At 44.3% G+C, this 20,000-nt stretch overlaps 2 protein-coding genes across 4 annotated transcripts in view; one reads left to right on the top strand and one right to left on the bottom strand.

Moving 5' to 3' along the window:
- Positions 1-8,030, top strand: part of LOC135104203 (phosphatidylethanolamine-binding protein homolog F40A3.3-like) — a 17,756-nt gene extending 9,726 nt beyond the window's left edge. The window contains exons 2-6 of one of the 2 annotated variants that reach the window (XM_064011318.1): positions 1,455-1,964; positions 2,627-2,823; positions 6,182-6,297; positions 6,670-6,806; positions 7,143-8,030. In XM_064011318.1, the coding sequence (XP_063867388.1) occupies positions 1,455-1,964; positions 2,627-2,823; positions 6,182-6,297; positions 6,670-6,806; positions 7,143-7,280 (1,098 nt within the window). In that variant the 3' untranslated portion in view covers positions 7,281-8,030. Of the gene's footprint in view, positions 1-1,451; positions 1,965-2,626; positions 2,824-6,181; positions 6,298-6,669; positions 6,807-7,142 lie in introns of both variants that reach the window. The other variant, XM_064011316.1, reaches the window with a different exon arrangement.
- LOC135104204 (protein lin-10-like) overlaps positions 1-20,000 on the bottom strand; it is a 185,787-nt gene that overhangs the window by 82,078 nt on the left and 83,709 nt on the right. For both annotated transcript variants that reach the window (XM_064011320.1, XM_064011319.1), the window contains one exon: positions 14,480-14,559. In XM_064011320.1, coding sequence (XP_063867390.1) covers positions 14,480-14,559 — 80 coding nt within the window. The remainder of the gene's footprint in view (positions 1-14,479; positions 14,560-20,000) is intronic.

Genomic DNA, 20,000 nt, shown 5'->3' with positions numbered 1-20,000 from the left:
TACTTTTTTTCTCTTTGTATTCATTTTCCATCTCTATCCTCCCCCGTCTCCTCACTCACCTGCCTTGACTCATCTCTCTTAGGTACATAAATTTTTCTCTCTCTGCTCAAGTCTCATTCGCCAACGCTGTGCCATTTTTCTGTCTACTTATTTTTTCCATCTTTTTCCCTCCCATTCAGCTGCCCAGAATCTACTTAACATCATGGTTCTTAGAGGTGCTCTCTCTCTCTCTCTCTCTCTCTCTCTCTCTCTCTCTCTCTCTCTCTCTCTCTCTCTCTCTCTCTCTCTCTCTCTCTCTCTCTCTCTCTCTCTCTCTCTCTCTCTCTCTCTCTCTCTCTCTCTCTTTTATTTGTATATTTACCGCTCCTCAACGACTACAGTTCAAGTTTGGGAAGAGAAGGAGGAGGAGGAGGAGGAGGAGGAGGAGGAGGAGGAGGAGGAGGAGGAGGAGGAGGAGGAGGAGGAGAAATATATTGAAGCGAGAGAATAATTAATACATTATAGCAAAGATTTGTGACAGAACGAAGAAAAAAGAAATATTGACGTTTATGGCGCAAGTCAAGAAATGTGTGTGTGTGTGTGTGTGTGTGTGTGTGTGTGTGTGTGTGTGTGTGTGTGTGTGTGTGTGTGTGTGTGTGTGTGTGTTTCTATTTTTGGTTCAATTTTGAATCTTTTTAGTATTCGAGGAGGCTTCTCCTTATTACTTGCTATTGCAGAAATGCACAACTTTTACCTAAGGAATATAAAATCCGCAGCCTCATAGCTTTGAAGATACGCATACATACAAACACACACACACACACACACACACACACACACACACACACACGAAAAATCTATAAATTCTTGCTCTTCAAATCTCTCTGACTTCAGCCGGGTCTCTGACAGTCATAGTCGAGTTGGAAGCGCAGCAGAGCACTAGAAGGGCCGCCACAGCATCACCATCTGTCCTGCCTTCCAGCCCCTCAACCACCTGGTGACTTGGGGACAGGGAGCGCATCATAGCCGACCTCCATTTCGACCCACGCATTAAAATATTCATGGAGAGTGAGATTACTTTGTTCAGGCAGACACTCCATGTTTACTACAAAGTGTCACCGAGTGGCTCCCGACGCCTGTAACAACCATCGTTACTAGGACGGTGACAATGGTGACGATGGTAGATATGTTGAGGAGGAAGAAAAACTCGTCTGTGATAATGACAACTTTGCGCGCGCGCGTGTGTGTGTGTGTGTGTGTGTGTGTGTGTGTGTGTGTGTGTGTGTGTGTGTGTGTGTGTGTGTGTGTGTGTGTGTGTGTGTGTGTGTGTGTGTGTGTGTGTGTGTGTGTGTGTGTGTGTGTGTGTGTGTGTGTGCGCGCGCGATTAATCAATCTAAGGGGGCCTCGTCCTACCGCTTCAATGTATGCAATATATCACACCGTTTTCAAGATATGTAGCTTTGCGTTATTAGCAGATGGGCGTGACGGGGCGCAAGAGTCAGGCTGCCGCTGCCCTGCTTCTTGCTCTGCTGATGGTGCCGTCGGTAGGCAGTCGACGGGGACGCCAGGAATCGGCCACGCGGTCTCTGAGAGCCACACACGGTCTCCGCCATGTTTTCGGAGTGGAAGGTCAACAACGCAAAACTTCACAGGCACCACAGACGCCGCGGCCGCCACAAGCACCACCAGCTTCGACCATCCAGCGCGACACCAGACGCCACGGGGAGTCAACGGCTGGCGAGGATGTGCAGCATGCCAGAGAGTTTAAAGACGAGCAAATCCCAGAAAGTACAGTTCCTGAGGTGCATTCTGATCCCGAGTCTCGACAAAGACCACATAAGGTACCCAGGCCGGAAGCCCCGCGAGTTCCTGAACTGCCTGAGCACCTGCCCCCCGGACTGGCCAAGCGCCTCAACCAGTTTCCACGAGTGGCCGCTGGCCCGGATGACTCTCCTCCCCATGCTTTTTTCCAGCCGCGCATACAGGTATGTGTATACCCTTCCGCTGCATGATGGATGGATGCCAACTTTCCTCAAACTGCTTCTTTTACTTCTTCCTCAACCTCTTCCTTTTGTTTGTTTCCTCCTCCGTTCTCTTCCTCTATATTTTTGTTTTCCTTTACTTAATTAAAAATCTTTCTTCCAGGAAGCGTCTTCTTTTCTATTTTTCTTTTTCTTTTTTTTTATATAAATTCACCGTTTCCGGTAAAGAGGACTTTGCTTTTTTTTTTTTTTTTAACGTTTTGTTTCATTAGCGCTAATTTGTATGTGCAAGAATTCTTAAACTATTTCTTTTATTTTCTAGACACACACACACACACACACACACACACACACACACACACACACACACACACACACACACACACACACACACACACACACACACACACACACACACTTTTTTTCTGGTCCTCTTTTATGTAAAAACCTCATCTCATTCCTTACACGCCTTTTTTTTAAACTCCTAAAAATTTCAAGTTCTCTTCGTTGTCACCAGCAGGCAAGGTGGCAAAAATGTGTGAAGTGAACACTGAATAAACAAAGGTATATTCCCCATAAACAGGTTCGCGATCTCTGCTTGTATAATTCCTAAATCCACAGGCAAGGAAGCGACTGATATTCTTCCAAATTTTCTTTGGCCGCAGGTAGAGGCGGAGGAAGTAAGTGACGCGGAGTGGGAGCAGCTGTTGGTGGAGGGTTGGGCGAGGGACGGGGTGGTGCCTCGCCTCCTGCCCGCCCCGCCGCCATTCCTTGTTAACGTGAATTACGGAGATCACCAATGCGTCCATCTGGGGAACACCATCACCCCTGCTCACACCCGCGCTGCGCCCAACACCCTCAGGTACAGGAATGCATGGGGGCGGTGAAGGGCTACGTCCAGATGAATTTTATTTAGTCAAAGGTGGCACACATACTTTTCTACTGCAGTACGTCTCTCCTTCTTCATTCCCTTACACACTCTTCCATATTCATGTATACTGTTTTTAATACATATATATTACTTTTCACATGCAACACTCTCTCTCTCACTAAAAGGATACAGGGGATGAGGAGTATTCCTTACGAGGCGAGGTTGAAGCTGTTAAATTTACATTCTCTAGAGAGACGTAGGTTAAGAGGGGACCTGATAGAAGTCTTTAAGTGGTATAAGGGTTATAACAAGGGAGATGTAAGCAAAATTCTTAGGATCAGCAACCAGGGTAGAACAAGAAATAACGGGTTCAAGCTTAAAAAATTTAGGTTTAGGAATGAGATAGGAAAAAATTGGTTCTGAAATACTCGTAGAGTGGTAGATGAGTGGAACGGACTCAGTAATCATGTAGTTAGTGCTAGGACACTAGAGAGCTTTAAGAGAAGATTAGACAAGTTTATGGATGGGGATAACAGATGGAAATAGGTAGATGTGTTTCATACAGGGACTGCCACGTGTAAGCCTGGTCGCTTCTTGCAGCTTCCCTTATTTCTTATGTCCTTATGTTCTCTCTCTCTCTCTCTCTCTCTCTCTCTCTCTCTCTCTCTCTCTCTCTCTCTCTCTCTCTCTCTCTCTCTCTCTCTCTCATCTGAAGCATCTCTAACTTTGTAGTTTTCTCAACCTTAAAATTTAATTCTTCTCACGACCCACTTGCAACACATCGTGGTGCTCGGGTGCTCCGGGCCGCAGTGTACAAGCACCCTCACTGTGGTGGTGGTGGTGGTGGTGGTGGTGGTGGTGTGTGTGTGTGTGTGTGTGTGTGTGTGTGTGTGTGTGTGTGTGTGTGTGTGTGTGTGTGTGTGTGTGTGTGTGTGTGTGTGTGTGTGAGGGAATTACACTGCCTGTCACGATAATGGATATAGGAGCATAAATTGCATGAAAGTGGCAGTATAAAACAAATAATAGCTTTTAGGATTTTGGTAGCAGTTTTTTCACAAATAATAATAACAACAACAACAACAACAGGAATAAATAATAATAATAATAATAATAATATTATTATTATAATTATTATTATTATCATTATTATTTTCATCATAATTACTATTAATACTATTATTATTATCACTATTACTACTAGTTATTATCATGCACACATTTTGTTTTAATGCTATTAGGACTCAACGGTAGGGAACATCCGACACACTTTACCCGTTGCAATTTTTACGTTTGTCTGTCATTCAGTCAATTCATCACAGACACACACACACACACACACACACACACACACACACACACACACACACACACACACACACACACACACACACACACATGTCCAAGTCGTTACCTGTTTTCTGAGCGGCGACAACAACAGGGATCGTATTTTTCACACTAGATGAATAAACAAACAACACACTCGTCGAGGGAACACTCACTCCCCGCCACCAGTCCTGCCGCCCTGCCACACTCGGCACAAATCGGGCTGAGCCGTGACGTCATAATCCCCAAGAAAACAATGCCTTAGCCCTCGGACCGTCCTTGAGGCACGTACGGGTCTGCGATGAGAATCTCTCTCTCTCTCTCTCTCTCTCTCTCTCTCTCTCTCTCTCTCTCTCTCTCTCTCTCTCTCTGTCTTGCTGTCTGTGTGTGCGTGTATGTGTATGGGTAGATGGATGAGTGTGTGTTTCTCCCTTCCATCTTCTACTCTTTCTCCACCCTTCCGCACACTACGTACAATGCCTACCTTAAGAAAGGCTGAAGCGAGAGCGTCCGTAGATCAGGATGACACACGAGGCTCACTTTCTAACGCCACGGTCTTTGTTTGCAAGTGAAGCCACGAAGCAACTTTGATCTTGAGTTGCAACAGATCTCAAAATCTTGCAACGCTGATAAGGGTCACGGCCGATGCTTAGCTATGCTCGCAATCTGGATTTTTTCGGCATTCAATATCCATAACTCTCTCTCTCTCTCTCTCTCTCTCTCTCTCTCTCTCTCTCTCTCTCTCTCTCTCTCTCTCTCTCTATATATATATATATACACATACATTGTGTGTGTGTGTGTGTGTGTGTGTGTGTGAATTCAGTCAATACCTTGTAGTTTTTCATCGTACGCACATTTATATTATTACAAAACTGAAGGACCTTCACGAGCTCTGGAAGCTTGTTTAGTAAGTCCAACAAATATTCACACACACACACACACACACACACACACACACACACACACACACACACACACACACACACACACACACACCACTTCATCGCCACCACTACATCCTTTCTTGATACATCTCTTCGGTGCAAAGTTTCTTTCGTCAAAGATATGGCAGGGAGAAAAGTCTGATCAAAGGCTAGGGTTTCATTACCTGCGCAGCCCCTCAGTGGCCTGATGGTGGAGGAGTCCAGAATGGAAGGGAACTATGGCAACGGTAGAGCACGATAATAACGGGAAAGTGACACTACGTGTAAGCATACCACTTACTGTCAGTCTTTTACGTAAGTAAATGTGAAAGTAAAATTTCATAATATTGCAATTACTGAGACAAGACGATATATCTCCTGAAGGAAAAACGCGGATATGATAAGTGACATTATCTATCCTGAGATATATGACCACATTTAGTGTTTATTCTAAAGATCTCTTCAATTTTAGCCTCCCTACTCTTCGATGATATATAATTCTCTCTCTCTCTCTCTCTCTCTCTCTCTCTCTCTCTCTCTCTCTCTCTCTCTCTCTCTCTCTCTCTCTCTCTCTATCTATCTCTTTTCCTCTGGCTCCGAGATCCTGCATACTTTTTCAATGAAAGAGGAGAGATTCACCGAAGAAGCAGAGAGAGCAGCCTGGCAGGCCTTTCAATTCATTCTGTTCAATGCTCAGAAGCTCAATGGTTTTTCTAATTACGTGATTCTGAAATTTCACATACGTTCTTTGTTATTAATCCGGAAAAAAATATATACTGAGTGAAAGATTCTGTCATTCCTCTGGTGCCTGATGCAACCACAGTGTTCATTGACGCTGCAACTCACATACGCCACCTCACCTCCGGGATTCGTATTGTGGGGTCTTGTTCCCTCCCCGTGGTGAGCGAATACCGGAGCCCATCTAACGAAGTGATGAAAGTTTTTATCTCAGCGTACGTGGCACACAAGTTTCACGCGCGCGCGCGCGCGCGCGCGCGTGTGTGTGTGTGTGTGTGTGTGTGTGTGTGTGTGTGTGTGTGTGTGTGTGTGTGTGTGTGTGTGTGTGTGTGTGTGTGTGTCCTTGTATTTTCGTTTCTCGTCAGGTTCCCCGGGGAAAAGGGCAGCCGCTACACCGTGATGCTCATTGATGTGGACGCTCCTTCCCCGCCCCGCCTCCACTGGCTCCTAATCAACGTCCCCGCGAAACAGCCTCGTGAAGGTAAGCAAACATGGTCGGCAGAAGACCCCGCGCAGCTTTATAACTAGAACCTGGGAACGGTTGAGTTCTTTACCCTTTTTATTTTGTTTTTTTGTTTTGTGAAGACCCGGAGGCATTACCCTCTTCCTTCGTCTGGGCCTCAACACAAATCATAATTTTCTGCCGTCGCATCCCGGAGTTTATCTCGTTGCGAAGGATATTTATTATTATTATTAATTTTTTTTTTTCGAAATAGTTTTATCACACTCGCTCTTGGGAGATTTGTTTGCGGCAGTCGGATACCTATTTACTCTTTGTGATTTAGGGAAGATGATTAACACCTCAACCTGAATATCTTAGTGGAAGGTGTGGTGTTGCCTTGTGTCCTTCCAGGTGATGAATCGGTAGAGTACGAGGCGCCACGGCCAAACCTGGACACGGGGCAACATCGCCTTGTGTTTCTGGTGTATCAGCAGCGCACTATCTTGAGATCTTCAGACCCTAAGGTGCCGCGTGCTCGATCCTGCCAGGTACGCGCCTCCCTTCCCATCTCCAGTTGTTTCCATCTGTTGCATACGTATTACGTGGGCATATTTATTTATCTGTACCTTCACCATGAACCAAAAACTGTTTATTCCAAAGTTTCTCACTTTGCTTTCTAGTTCTTTTTTTCTTTCATTAGATTTTCCTGGTCTTCTTTGTCTTCTGCTCTCTGCTTATTATCTCCACCCTCGACTTTGTTCATTAATCATCTTCAAACTTCCACCATTACTAGGCTTAAAAAGAGCAAAAGTAAACATACATGTCTGGGAGCGGCACGACACCTGCTATCCCAATCAAACGTGACGTGACTCGTGCATCGGCAGAGTACAGGCCGTGACCACATTGACCTGACCCGCCTCACATCTGACCTCGAACTGGAGGGACCCACCGCAGCCAATTACTTCCTGTCGGAGTGGGACGTGACAGTGGAGCACACCTGTACTACATCTGCTGCTTCCTAACATACCTGTCCTCAATGAGGGCTGGCCGATGAGGGCCTACGCGTCCATCTGCTGCATTTTCGTTCCACATCAACACGCACCTTTGCATCACGGCCCTATCCGCGGCTCCTTCCCCCCCCCCCAACACACACATCGGTCTCTTTCCACCCCACCTTTAAGCTGAGTTTGCAGAAAGAAAATACCAGGAAAAGTGTATGCACATCGACGAGGCCTAGCTGAAAGAAAAAAAAAAAAATATCGTAAAATCGTAATGAGATATGCATTTAATATTACCAACCTGGTTCTTAAAACATTATTTACTTTTAGATTTCGGCATCCGGGCTGTGGACCCCACACATACATTCATACGGTCACATCATGAACAAAGACTCACACGGTTAAGTATTCTGGTTGTCCTCCGCGTGTTTTACCTCATCACAACCTTCTTGTCTCCACTAATTATTCATACTTTTCTTATCCACTTCCATGTCACCTCCCTATATATTAAACTACTCGTACATTACTACATTTCAATAATCCAACGTTTTACACCTGATGAGCGCGAAGCATCAGTTTATTTTTCTTCCCTTAAATTAATCAAAGAACGAGGGTGCGACGAGACATTCAAGGATGGAATACGACTTTATGAAATCACTCATAAATAACTATTTCTAGCTGAAAACATCGATGTGGAGAGTATTAGGTAAGGTAAGAAAAACAGTGGTGGGAAGGTGGAACATAATCAAGAGTGAGGTAAGTTTATGAGGATTCAGCAAGTGTGTGTGTGTGTGTGTGTGTGTGTGTGTGTGTGTGTGTGTGTGTGTGTGTGTGTGTGTGTGTGTGTGTGTGTGTGTGTGTGTGTGTGTGTGTGTGTGTGTGTGTGTGTGTGTGTGTGTGTGTGTGTGATTGTAAGGAAGAATGTGAAGAAAGGCAGGGAAGGTACGAATGAATGGGAGTGGGGCGAAAGGGTCGGTGGAGGAATAGGTGTGTAAGGAAAGGTAGGACGGATGAGTGATTGTAAAAAGAATGACCGGGAATGTAAGGGAAGGTGGGGAGAATGCCGAGTGAATGCGGAGAGGTGAGGAAGGCGTGCGAGGAGGACGTCTAGGGTAAGTTGCTAAGGAAGGTGGAAGATTATGAATACGTGAGAGATCAACATACCATAATATGTACAAAAGGAAACTGCAAGAGCCTTCTAGTCTAACAGCCTTGGCCTACCTAAGAGCATGACATATATCTTTCATTCTAATTAAAAAAAACTGTCCACCCATGTCATGTAGTTTACTGCCATACCTGCACCTGAGAGAGAGAGAGAGAGAGAGAGAGAGAGAGAGAGAGAGAGAGAGAGAGAGAGAGAGAGAGAGAGAGAGAGAGAGAGAGAGAGAGAGAGAGAGAGAGAGAGAGAGAGAGAGAGAGAGAGAGAGAGAGAGAGAGAGAGAGAGAGAGAGAGAGAGAGAGAGAGAGAGAGAGAGAGAGAGAGAGAGAGAGAGAGAGAGAGAGAGAGAGAGAGAGAGAGAGAGAGAGGAGGAAAGATGCAATCACTGAGTAAGTCTTCAAGCGGCGGTTCCTGATTAATACACACGAGTATAATGTATATTTATATTCATCTGTCATTCCTGTAGATGAATATGCCCAATCTTTTCTTACGGCTCCCTAATGACTGCACTACCAGTCGGTAACTGAATCTATTCCAGTCATTCATTACCCTATCCATGAACCAATTTCCTTCTAGATTAACGCTGTGCAACTACGTACATGACTGTTAAGCACATTGTACGCAGCCACTACCTATCTATACACCAGTGCCATCTTGAACCTCATTCCTTCCATTTTAGACAGTCTCGGAGGATCCCTTTCCTCTCCATATTCTAACAGCCGTCACCTCTTTCCATTCAACAAGATTTTTTTCCTCCTTTCCTTCCTCCCTCCTTCCAATTAAGACAGCCTCTCTCCCATTAAGACAGCGTCAGGGCCTCTCTGCTATTAAGATTCTTGCGCCCTTCAACTTTTCAACTACATTCAATGGCGGCCTCATCAGGTCCGGCTCGCCAACTTGCAAAATCCTGCAAAATGTATTCAATGTGATTAAGGAGAGGAGAGAAGCTCTCTCTCTCTCTCTCTCTCTCTCTCTCTCTCTCTCTCTCTCTCTCTCTCTCTCTCTCTCTCTCTCTCTCTCTCTCTCTCTCTCTCGTGGGAGGAGGAAGAGGAGGACAGCGATAAACAAGACGTACGAGTACGTACCCATGTACTGAGTCATTCGCCAGTCTCTATTAGTTACTCTCTAGAGAGAGAGAGAGAGAGAGAGAGAGAGAGAGAGAGAGAGAGAGAGAGAGAGAGAGAGAGAGAGAGAGAGAGAGAGAGAGAGAGAGAGAGAGAGAGAGAGAGAGAGAGAGAGAGAGAGAGAGAGAGAGGCAGTTAGATACAGATAAATATACGGATACACACTTGCCTCATCTTTTAATACGTCAAAATCAAATACCTTGCGTGAGCTTGGCTACGGTTCGAATTCATTCCTATTCATCCCGTTGCTAAACCAGTACTCTGTGTATAGTGTCTTCACTGATACAGAAAAGAAACATCCCTCATCAACAGCATAACAGGATAATGAAGCTATAAATCATAGTTATTTATACATCATATCTATATAAGTTGATAGCTCACTGATGCAAAGTACCTCTTGACTGATAGCGCGATAATAAATATGTGGCTTCCTATTCAACGGCACTGAATATGATGAATGAAATGTGAATATAACAGCTCATAGTTACAAACACAGCTCAGACACACGAGGCCTTGTCACTTCCCTCTTCCATCAGATATCAATCTTGTGGATAACGTTGATGGACACTCACGTATCAGTGGTCCACGACAACAAATGAAGTATAGTCTTCGGTAGACACTGGTGGTTGCCGTCATTCTCTTCGTCACTTTACAGTATTATACAATTCTACTGGCAAGTTATAGTAATTGTGTCATTTCGAGCAATAATATTAACACTTAGGCGGGTGTGATTTCTCTTTCAGCTTAATATTCACATTTACTCTCCTCTATGTTCCTCATACAATCTCAATTCACCTTTCTCCTTCTGATATACTTTCACATTTTTTTCCTACTGTCTCTCTTACTGAAATCATCTGATGTAAGTTTAGGGAATAATTCCGAAAGCGAACGCCATTGCTACCAAGAATAGTTCAAACCTTTAATGAGCTGAATTTTCTTTTTGTTCATTACCCTGACTTAGGACCAATCATATGAACTAAAATCTGTCATACTATAACTGCCGAGCGTTTCAACCTTTATGATTCATGTTGCCAGAACTGGTTGTACCTCCTGACGGTTTCTGACTCGTCACCACCAAAACCTGGCCGTGTCTCACGATAAAGAGCAACTTTTTTTTTGTTCCTCTAAGATGAATCCAATTATTTATTAGACTGAAGGCCAAATTAAGTTATCGAACTACCGATCTTGTTTTACAGCAGAATCTGCGGCCAGTAAACACAATATTGATTAGGTACATGACAAAACAAAAAAAAAAAAAGAAAAAAAAATGACGGGGGAAAAAGATACTTAACACCACGTTGGGTGGAGTTAGTTTTCAAGCATTTCAACAGATTCCCAGAATGTTTTGTCCGTTCTTACTCTGACGAATGTCTATTTCCCCTATAATGATAATGATAATAATGATAATCTGAAGTATTATTATTATTATTATTATTATTATTATTATTATTATTATTATCATTATTACCATAATTATTATTATTATTATCGGTAGTAGTAGTAATAGTAGTAGCAGTATTATTATTATTATTATTATTATTATTATTATTATTAGTAGTAGTAGTAGTAGTAGTAGTAGTAGTAGTAATAGTAGCAGCAGCAGCAGCAGCAGCAGCAGCAGCAGCAGCAACAGCAGCAGCAGCAGCAGGATTAGAGGTTCGTGTTACTACCACGTCAACACATTAGGGAGAGTACTTACCTAGGGAGAACTACCTTCTAGTGTTTCACTTACTCGTACTCATTATTATTAAATCTCACCTCCCTTCCTCTCTCCTTCCTCTTCTCCTTTGTCTACATATTCTGCACCGAATCACTCTCACTCACAACCATTCCTTCTCAGCCTTCTCCCTTCCCATCCCTGTTGCTTTATGTTCCCCTCCCGCTCTCGACGCCTCCCTCCGCCCATACCTCTCCCCTCCCCTTGGTGTGGATCGAGATAATTACAGCACCGCTAATTAACACACACAGAATCTTGCCGAAGACAGAGAGAGAGAGAGAGAGAGAGAGAGAGAGAGAGAGAGAGAGAGAGAGAGAGAGAGAGAGAGAGAGAGAGAGAGAGAGAGAGGATGATTCATGTACGGGTCATATTCTCAGCACTACCAGGCACACATTATTTTGGGGACACTATCACCACACACACACGCGCGCGGGAGCAAATACACACGCGCACACACACACACACACACACACACACACACACACACACACACACACACAAGGGGACGAGATTCCCAAGAGAAAGAGGTCGCGGTGACTAGAGCGAGGGACCGAAAGCCTTGGCGCGACTAAGCTTTAGAGGAGCTTAATTCAGCCTCCAGAGAGAGAGAGAGAGAGAGAGAGAGAGAGAGAGAGAGAGAGAGAGAGAGAGAGAGAGAGAGAGAGGTAAAAACAGCAAAAAAAATCTTTACTTTTCCGTATTATGTATATGTGTGTGTGTGTGTGTGTGTGTGTGTGTGTGTGTGTGTATATATATATATATATATATATATATATATATATATATATATATATATATATATATATATATATATATATATATATATATATATATATTGCGGTTATGATGATTCTTTTTATTCTATTCCCTCCTCCTCTACTTCTTCTATTCTCCTCGTCTACTTCTTCAATATCTTCCACTTACCAAGCGTCTCCCTCTGCAAGTCTCATCACCATCACCATCACCGTCACTGTCTCCATCACCATCACCATTACCATTACCATCCTCAGCATCATCACCCCTATCGCCATCACCACTAGTGTCTCGCAGCAGCCAACACTGAGGCGTCATCCATCACAGCAAACAGCGAGCGCCCTACTAACATCCAAAGCCACAATGCTCCGTAATCTTCTTCCCATTCGTCACCTCGCCTACTTGAGCACCGTCATTACCGCCACTACAACTAACATCAATGCAGACAAATAAAAGAGAACGGAGACTAAGGTTAAGGGGAAATTAATAGCGTTTAGGAAAAAAAAACAGGATAGGAGAAGAATGGAAGTTGAGACCACCACTACCATCTACATAACTAAAACAGAAGAAAATAAGAATGAAAAAAAGAATAAGAGGAGATAAGTGACGTTTAAACATATACTATAGAAGAGATAGAAAAAAAAAAAAAGGTAGAATGGGGAGGTAAGATCGCCACCAGCTACTGAAAACATAACTAAGAAAAAAGAGAACAAGGAAAGGTAAGACGCATGATATTGAGACAGTTATAAGACAGAGAGGATGCAAAGAAAACAAAACACCAACAACAACGCCGACCACCACCATTTCAGAGTGGCATCAAAAGGTCAGCTGCTGCCTGCCCTCCCCTTTAACCTGTGACCGCAGGGAGTGGGCGTGCAGACCCGGCCAAGAGGGGGAGGCGAGCAGCAACGACGACTGAAAATGCAAGAGCGAGGAAGGAGGGACAGAAATGGGGATTGTATAGAGTGGAGGATAAATCTCAGGGAAAGGGGGAGCTGAAGTACTTTGGCGACAGCAACGGAAAGAGAGAGAATGGGAATAAGACCAACAGGGAGCGCGGGGGGATAGTATAAGAACATAAGAACATAAGAAATAAGGGAAGCTGCAAGAAGCGACCAGGCTTACACGTGGCAGTCCCTGTATGAAACACACCTACCTATTTCCATCTGTTATCCCCATCCATAAACTTGTCTAATCTTCTCTTAAAGCTCTCTAGTGTCGTAGCACTAACTACATGATTACTGAGTCCGTTCCACTCATCTACCACTCTATTTGAGAACCAATTTTTTCCTATCTCCTTCCTAAACCTAAATTTTTCAAGCTTGAACCCGTTATTTCTTGTTCTAGCCTGGTTGCTGATATAAGCCAGAGATGGTGACGGGTTTGTGGGCGGAATAGAATGCAGGGTAAATCTTTGTGAAGGAGGTTAAGTTCTTTACCTCAAGAGACCATGACGTGGGAGGCTCCCCGGGGTTTGTGACAGACCACACAACACAACCTTGCTCCATTACTTAGTGAGATTATCTTATGTTAATTACTAAGGTCATTCAGAGTGGTGGCGTGTCGGCTGTGTTGGTGGAGAGAGAGAGAGAGAGAGAGAGAGAGAGAGAGAGAGAGAGAGAGAGAGAGAGAGAGAGAGAGAGAGAGAGAGAGAGAGAGAGAGAGAGAGAGAGAGAGAGAGAGAGAGAGAGAGAGAGAGAAAAAAAAATTTAACACGAAGTCGAAGCGATAAAAAAAGAAAAAATCAAAGAACAATGTAATTCCTTACGAGCTAGTTGGATTCATTAGCAAAACTCTTAACTCATGATTAGATAAATGACTCCCCTTTCCTTTTCCTTCCTAGGCCTACGAAATCCCACCTATGAAGTTGATGAGTCACTGAGGTGATGACGAGCACCATCAATCAGGGCTCAAACCAGAAGTGTCCGCTGCGGCTGTATTCCCTCGATGTCCTTGGGTCTTGTGTGTGTGTGTGTGTGTGTGTGTGTGTGTGTGTGTGTGTGTGTGTGTGTGTGTGTGTGTGTGTGTGTGTGTGTGTGTGTGTGTGTGTGTGTGTGGTGAGAATGGCAGTGTGTCGGAATCTAGTGGGGTCAAGCGATGCAGGTTCAATACTTGCTTTGAGGGAGATATCGTTTCTCGGAAGCTTTATATTTCATTTTCCCGTGCTTCCTTTTCGCATTCAAGTGATATAGTGACCACCTTGAACAATATCCAATGCAATCCCTTATGCAAACGCTGTCTGTGTACTAGTTTCTTTTGTTCCAGTTGCAAGGTTTAAAGGGATGAAAGAGACTCGAGTTCGGAAAGTTTTCTTCTGCATTTCCTTCCGTTCTTCAAGATTTCCATTACTTGTCCGACACTTTTATCTTTTTTTTTTTTTTGTCCACGTTCAATAAATTCTACCTTTCTGCACTCTCACTTCCATCGTTCTGACAACCACACGACCAACACTAAAACAAGTCGTACTTACCTTTTCGTCGTAGAAGCCGGGATCATCTGACCTCTGTTGACCCAGCAGTCGATCCGTCTCCTGGTCGGTGTCGCCATCGTCTGTTTGAGAAAAAACGGAGGTGAGTCATGGACCACTTAAAACGGGGTGATGATGGAAGGGGGTGTGGTGCAGGGGGACGGGTGATGGCTGGCTAGGGGAGCGGAGTGTGGGGAGTGGTTGTAGGTTAACGTGTGAGGGTGGAAGGTGCGACTCCAGCATCATAGTGCCTAGGAAGAAATAAAAAAAGAGACAGAATAGGGGACCGGAGGGGTAGTGTGGATAATAGGTCATAATACCGGTGGGGAATGAAGGGGAAGAGGATCACGTCATGGGTTATTGTGGGGAGATCGGCGCAAGGTCGGGTTTGGGGTGATAGAGGCAGGCTACTGTGTCAAGGGTTATAGTGGCGGAAGGGAGTGTGGGTGACGCGCAGTGGAGATGAGGCTCTGTTAGTTACGGGATATAAAGGAGGAAAAATGGGAGATATGAACATCGAATCGCACAAAACGAGAGTGAGTTACGTTAACGGGCTGTGATAGAGTGAATGAAAGGTGAATGGAAAGCAGAGGAGAGAGCGATGAGTGCATGAGTCAGTGCGTGCAGGGAAGGCCAACAATGGGATGGCAGCAGAGAGGGAACGTAAGCGCTAAATGGCCCAGAACAAATAGTAGTAGTCAATGAAACCACCCGAAATCAGTCAAACAGGATGAGTCATGTACTTGAACTCCATTGAACATGTACACATAACAAACAATGATGTACACAACAAACTCGTGTACAGAAGGGTAGGCGTACACAACTAATTCGTGTACACAAGTCATAAAAAAAGAAAAAAAAAACGAGAAGCAATGCAAATAAATAGCGTGTGTACATAACAAACATTAGGAGAGTAAAAGCAGAACTTTGTGTGTGTGTGTGTGTGTGTGTGTGTGTGTGTGTGTGTGTGTGTGTGTGTGTGTGTGTGTGTGTGTGTGTGTGTGTGTGTGTGTGTGTGTGTGTGTGTGTGTGTGTGTGTGTAGAAAGAAAATTATGATAAAGCACACATCGTTATAAACTCAAATATCTGTGCACACAATAAACATTTGTGAACTTAATAAATAGTGACAAACACACACACACACACACACACACACACACACACACACACACACACACACACACACACACACACACACACACACACCTAAACTAGTAATAATTCCAAATTCCAGTACGCAAATTTTCACCCAAAATTCGTAACTTAAAAAAAAAAAAAAAAATTCATGAGGCCCAAAAACGTGACAAGTTCCTGCAAAATACATGACGCCAACATACGCATTGCTGAGTGGTACCACATTTTCATCATAACGTTTTAAATGCGATAATAATGGAAAGAAAAGAACACATTACATTTTTTTATTCGTTGGCTGAACTTTACTTTCCACAATTAAGACGGGCACGTATAGTGTGTAATAATAATAATAATAATAATAATAATAATAATAATAAACGGTTTATTCTTTAGGCAGTCAACAAAGTGAAAATGTACATTGGGGGTGGGGAAATACTTGACATTAATCCTAAAGGTAAGTCAAATCTAGAAGAGACTATTGATTGATGGCTCGCACCATGGTGGGAATCGCACTGAGTCTGTACCGGTCCGTACGTGGCGCCTTTAGGGGCGTTATCTTATTGTGGTGTCTGGTGGCACGGGTAGGGCGAGGCGCGTCAGGCGGCAGCATGTTTCTGAGACGTGGATGATTCAGAAGTCCCCTTCCAAACTTCTCTAGAGCCTCACTGTACCTGGTGGATAGTCTGGACAGCTTCAGGGTGTTCAGGGCTTCTTCATAGGTGGTGTATGCAGGGCCAAGGATGACCCTGCACGCCCTTTTCTGCACACTCTCCAACTGTAGCTGTTGAGTTTGTGTGAGGGAGGAGGACCACGCTGGGGAGGCGTACATGAGTTTGGGGAGGATGAAAGTAAGATACACCCCCCTTAACTCATCTGTCGGCGTCCCCAGCGACCTGAGTCTGTGTGTGTGTGTGTGTGTGTGTGTGTGTGTGTGTGTGTGTGTGTGTGTGTGTGTGTGTGTGTGTGTGTGTGTGTGTGTGTGTGTGTTTGTTTGTCGTCCACCTCTCCAGCATCTCAAGACAACGCATTTCTCTAAAACAATTCCAGTTATTGATGATGCAAACTGTCTTCCTAGGAGAGGGCAACAGAAGGGAGGCAAGGGTGGTGACTAGGGAGAGAGAGAGAGAGAGAGAGAGAGAGAGAGAGAGAGAGAGAGAGAGAGAGAGAGAGAGAGAGAGAGAGAGAGAGAGAGAGAGAGAGAGAGAGAGAGAGAGAGAGAGAGAGAGAGAGAGAGAGAGAGAGAGAGAGAGAGAGGGGGGTGGGAGTGAGGTAATGAGATGCCTGATAACTAAGCAACTGACACATTCTGAACTAACAAACTCGACGGCCAACACCAAAGTCTTTCGATCAATACGGAGACCAGAATCGGAGCACCTATTTTCCCGCTCCTCTCTCTTCTCTTCCCCTCCTGAGGCCGAGCACACTTTCCTGCCCTTCCGTTCCTCTTCCTTTCCCATTTCTTCTTCTCATTTTTTGTGTGACCTCTGTCTGTCCTTGTCAGTCTTTCCTCCTCCTCCTCCTCCTCCCCTTCCCTCTCAATCCTCATGTTGCTCTTTTCTCTGCACCAATGAGTTAATTAGGAGGCGACGCATTTACATAAGACACGGCACAATTCACGTTTGTGTGGTTTGTGTTGTTTTACTGATAAACCCGGAGAGAAGGAAAGTGGATGAGCTCATTATTAATCTCTCTCTCTCTCTCTCTCTCTCTCTCTCTCTCTCTCTCTCTCTCTCTCTCTCTCTCTCTCTCTCTCTCTATCTATCTATCTATCTATCTATCTATCTAACTATCTATCTATCTATCTCTTTGTCTCGTTCATAATTAAATTTTCATAATTTCCGGCTTGCCTCATTCCTTCCTTCTCCTTACACCACCACCACCACCACCACCACACAAGACCACGCCTACATCCACCACAACACATGCACACCATTACATATTCTTCAGGCTTACTCCAACCATTCCTAACGCCTCCCTATTTCCCGAGCGTGTTCTCTCAATCCCCTGACTCTCATCACCTCTTTTTCTCCTGTCCCACCCCTTACTGCATGACTCCCTCCGTCTCTCCTTCCCCAACCCCCTGTCCTCGCTGCACGCAAGAGTAGGTAGGGGCGCGTTATTTTAATCCATCCTCAATTTCTTTTCTCTACTATAACTCTAATATACAAGTAGTTTGTTATGTTTCGCCAAGACATTTTAACGCTGTAATATTAAAGATTGCAAGGCAAGGAGTAACAGGTGTGAGTTGGCGGTGGAGTTACCTGCCGGGCTGCAACAGGTAAGGAGGAACAAGTGTGTGTGTGTGTGTGTGTGTGTGTGTGTGTGTGTGTGTGTGTGTGTGTGTGTGTGTGTGTGTGTGTGTGTGTGTGTGTGTGTGTGTGTGTGTGTGTGATGGTTAACTAATGGTGTCACCTGTGGATCTGAGTCATCAATTTAATGAGGGTGTGTCCTGGCCACCGCCTAGACACACACACACACACACACACACACACACACACACTCTCTCTCTCTCTCTCTCTCTCTCTCTCTCTCTCTCTCTCTCTCTCTCTCTCTCTCGGTATAATGGCGATCTTTCAAGATATTTTTCCCTTTTGAATATCAATCCATCAATGTTCTTCCACGAAAGGCCTTTTCATTAGTTATTACAGGAATAAAAGCATGATTACCAGACAAATGAACTGAATTCGTATCGTAAGAAACAGAACAATGATTTTGAGTTCTTAATTTTGGGCGTTCGCTATAGGCTGAGTTGCCGGTGATCGTCGGCTGTTTTAATGTAGGGGTCGGTCAACGCTCTCGTGATACATCTTGATGCACTGCACTTGAATGCTACAAAATATTGATCATAAGTGTTTATGCTAGCAGTATCCACGGAATCTGGTGATGCACATTCTACAGAACAATTGTTATAAGCTAAATATTCGTAATTAGGCTCTCAGTGTTTTCAAATTTATTTCTAGTATCCTGCTACATATTTAGTTTGAAATATTTTCCACTGATTTCTACAGGAGCTAAAGTTTTATCTGGCAAATCCCCAAGAGTCGAGCAAGTATTACTTGCGCTGACAGGATACTGTGACGGCCGAAACGTGCGGAGACGAAAGGACTGGCCGATAACACACGCCAACTTCTTCAAAACACCCAACAAACCCGAGGCGGGAGATATGAGTTTGCAGTGCTGTTGTAAAACCCTAGTCTATACATGTGTTATGGTTGATTGTACAAACATATCAGGAAAGAAGAAACTAGGTGTGAAAGGATGGGTTGCATTTCCGAAGAAGAAAAGCAGCAACTCAGGGAAGACGTTGGGAGACACGATGTGAACACTCTCCACCAGTGTCCCGCTAAGATTTGGCATAAAAACATGGTTGTTTCTTTCATATGTACCAGGATTTATATACGGGTATGTTAACTGTATAACTTAAATGGATAAAGTAAGGTCATATAGAGAGGAAAAAAATAGTATTTGTCCCAAGGTGATGATACATCCCAGACCCGAAATAATGTGCACAGTATTTAGCTTGTTTTGCCACATTTCCTGTTGTGTTTGATGATGTTGGCTACAAATGTTTCTAATATTTTGTTAGTTTGATAACACAAATGACGTAAACATTTTTTCCAGTTGACCGTCTTTTATGTATAAATTTCCGTCTGCTGGTGAATCTGGCGGTTTTCCAGACCATAGGGAACGCCCCACGAAAGGCGAAAAACATATACCATTTTTTTTTTTCAGATGTGTTCTCCATCCTTATCACTTACCACTACTGCGTTTGGTGTGCTGAGAAAAGGACAGATGTCGATTTGGCCGCTTAATAGTGATGTAGTGATTATGACAGAGATCATTCTTTTTCTTATGCATCTCTGCATGCGGTGTGGTGGCTGGCAGTATCCAGTTGAGGTGTGTTGTAATTGTTGTTGTTGTTGTGGTGGTGGTGGTGGTGGTGGTGTTGCGCCCATGTGTGTGGTGTGTTGTGTAATGCTGGTGGTGCATATGAGATGTGGAGAGCGGGAGGACTGGATGGAGTAATGGTTGATGCAAATGTGAGGTAAAAATGTGATGGAATAGTTATAGAGTGTGTGTGTGTGTGTGTGTGTGTGTGTGTGTGTGTGTGTGTGTGTGTGTGTGTGTGTGTGTGTGTGTGTGTGTGTGTGTGTGTGTGTGTGTGTGTGTGTGTGTGTGTGTGTGTGTTGTGGAAAGATGGAGTTATTGAGGTCTCACTATTGTGTTGTCTGGTGTGCTCGTTGGTGTGTTTGTTGTTCCTGAATGAGAGAGTGAGTATTGCGAGTAGGTGGCTGGCAAACTGAATTTATTATCCAAATCGGTCAGGAGGAGGAGGAGGAGGAGGAGGAGGAGGAGGAGGAGGAGGAGGAGGAGGAGGAGGAGGAGGAG

The sequence above is a fragment of the Scylla paramamosain genome, chromosome 10 (genome assembly GCF_035594125.1).
Source record: "Scylla paramamosain isolate STU-SP2022 chromosome 10, ASM3559412v1, whole genome shotgun sequence".
NCBI classification, from domain to species: Eukaryota; Metazoa; Arthropoda; class Malacostraca; order Decapoda; family Portunidae; genus Scylla; species Scylla paramamosain.
This window is presented reverse-complemented; position numbering and strand designations above follow the sequence as displayed.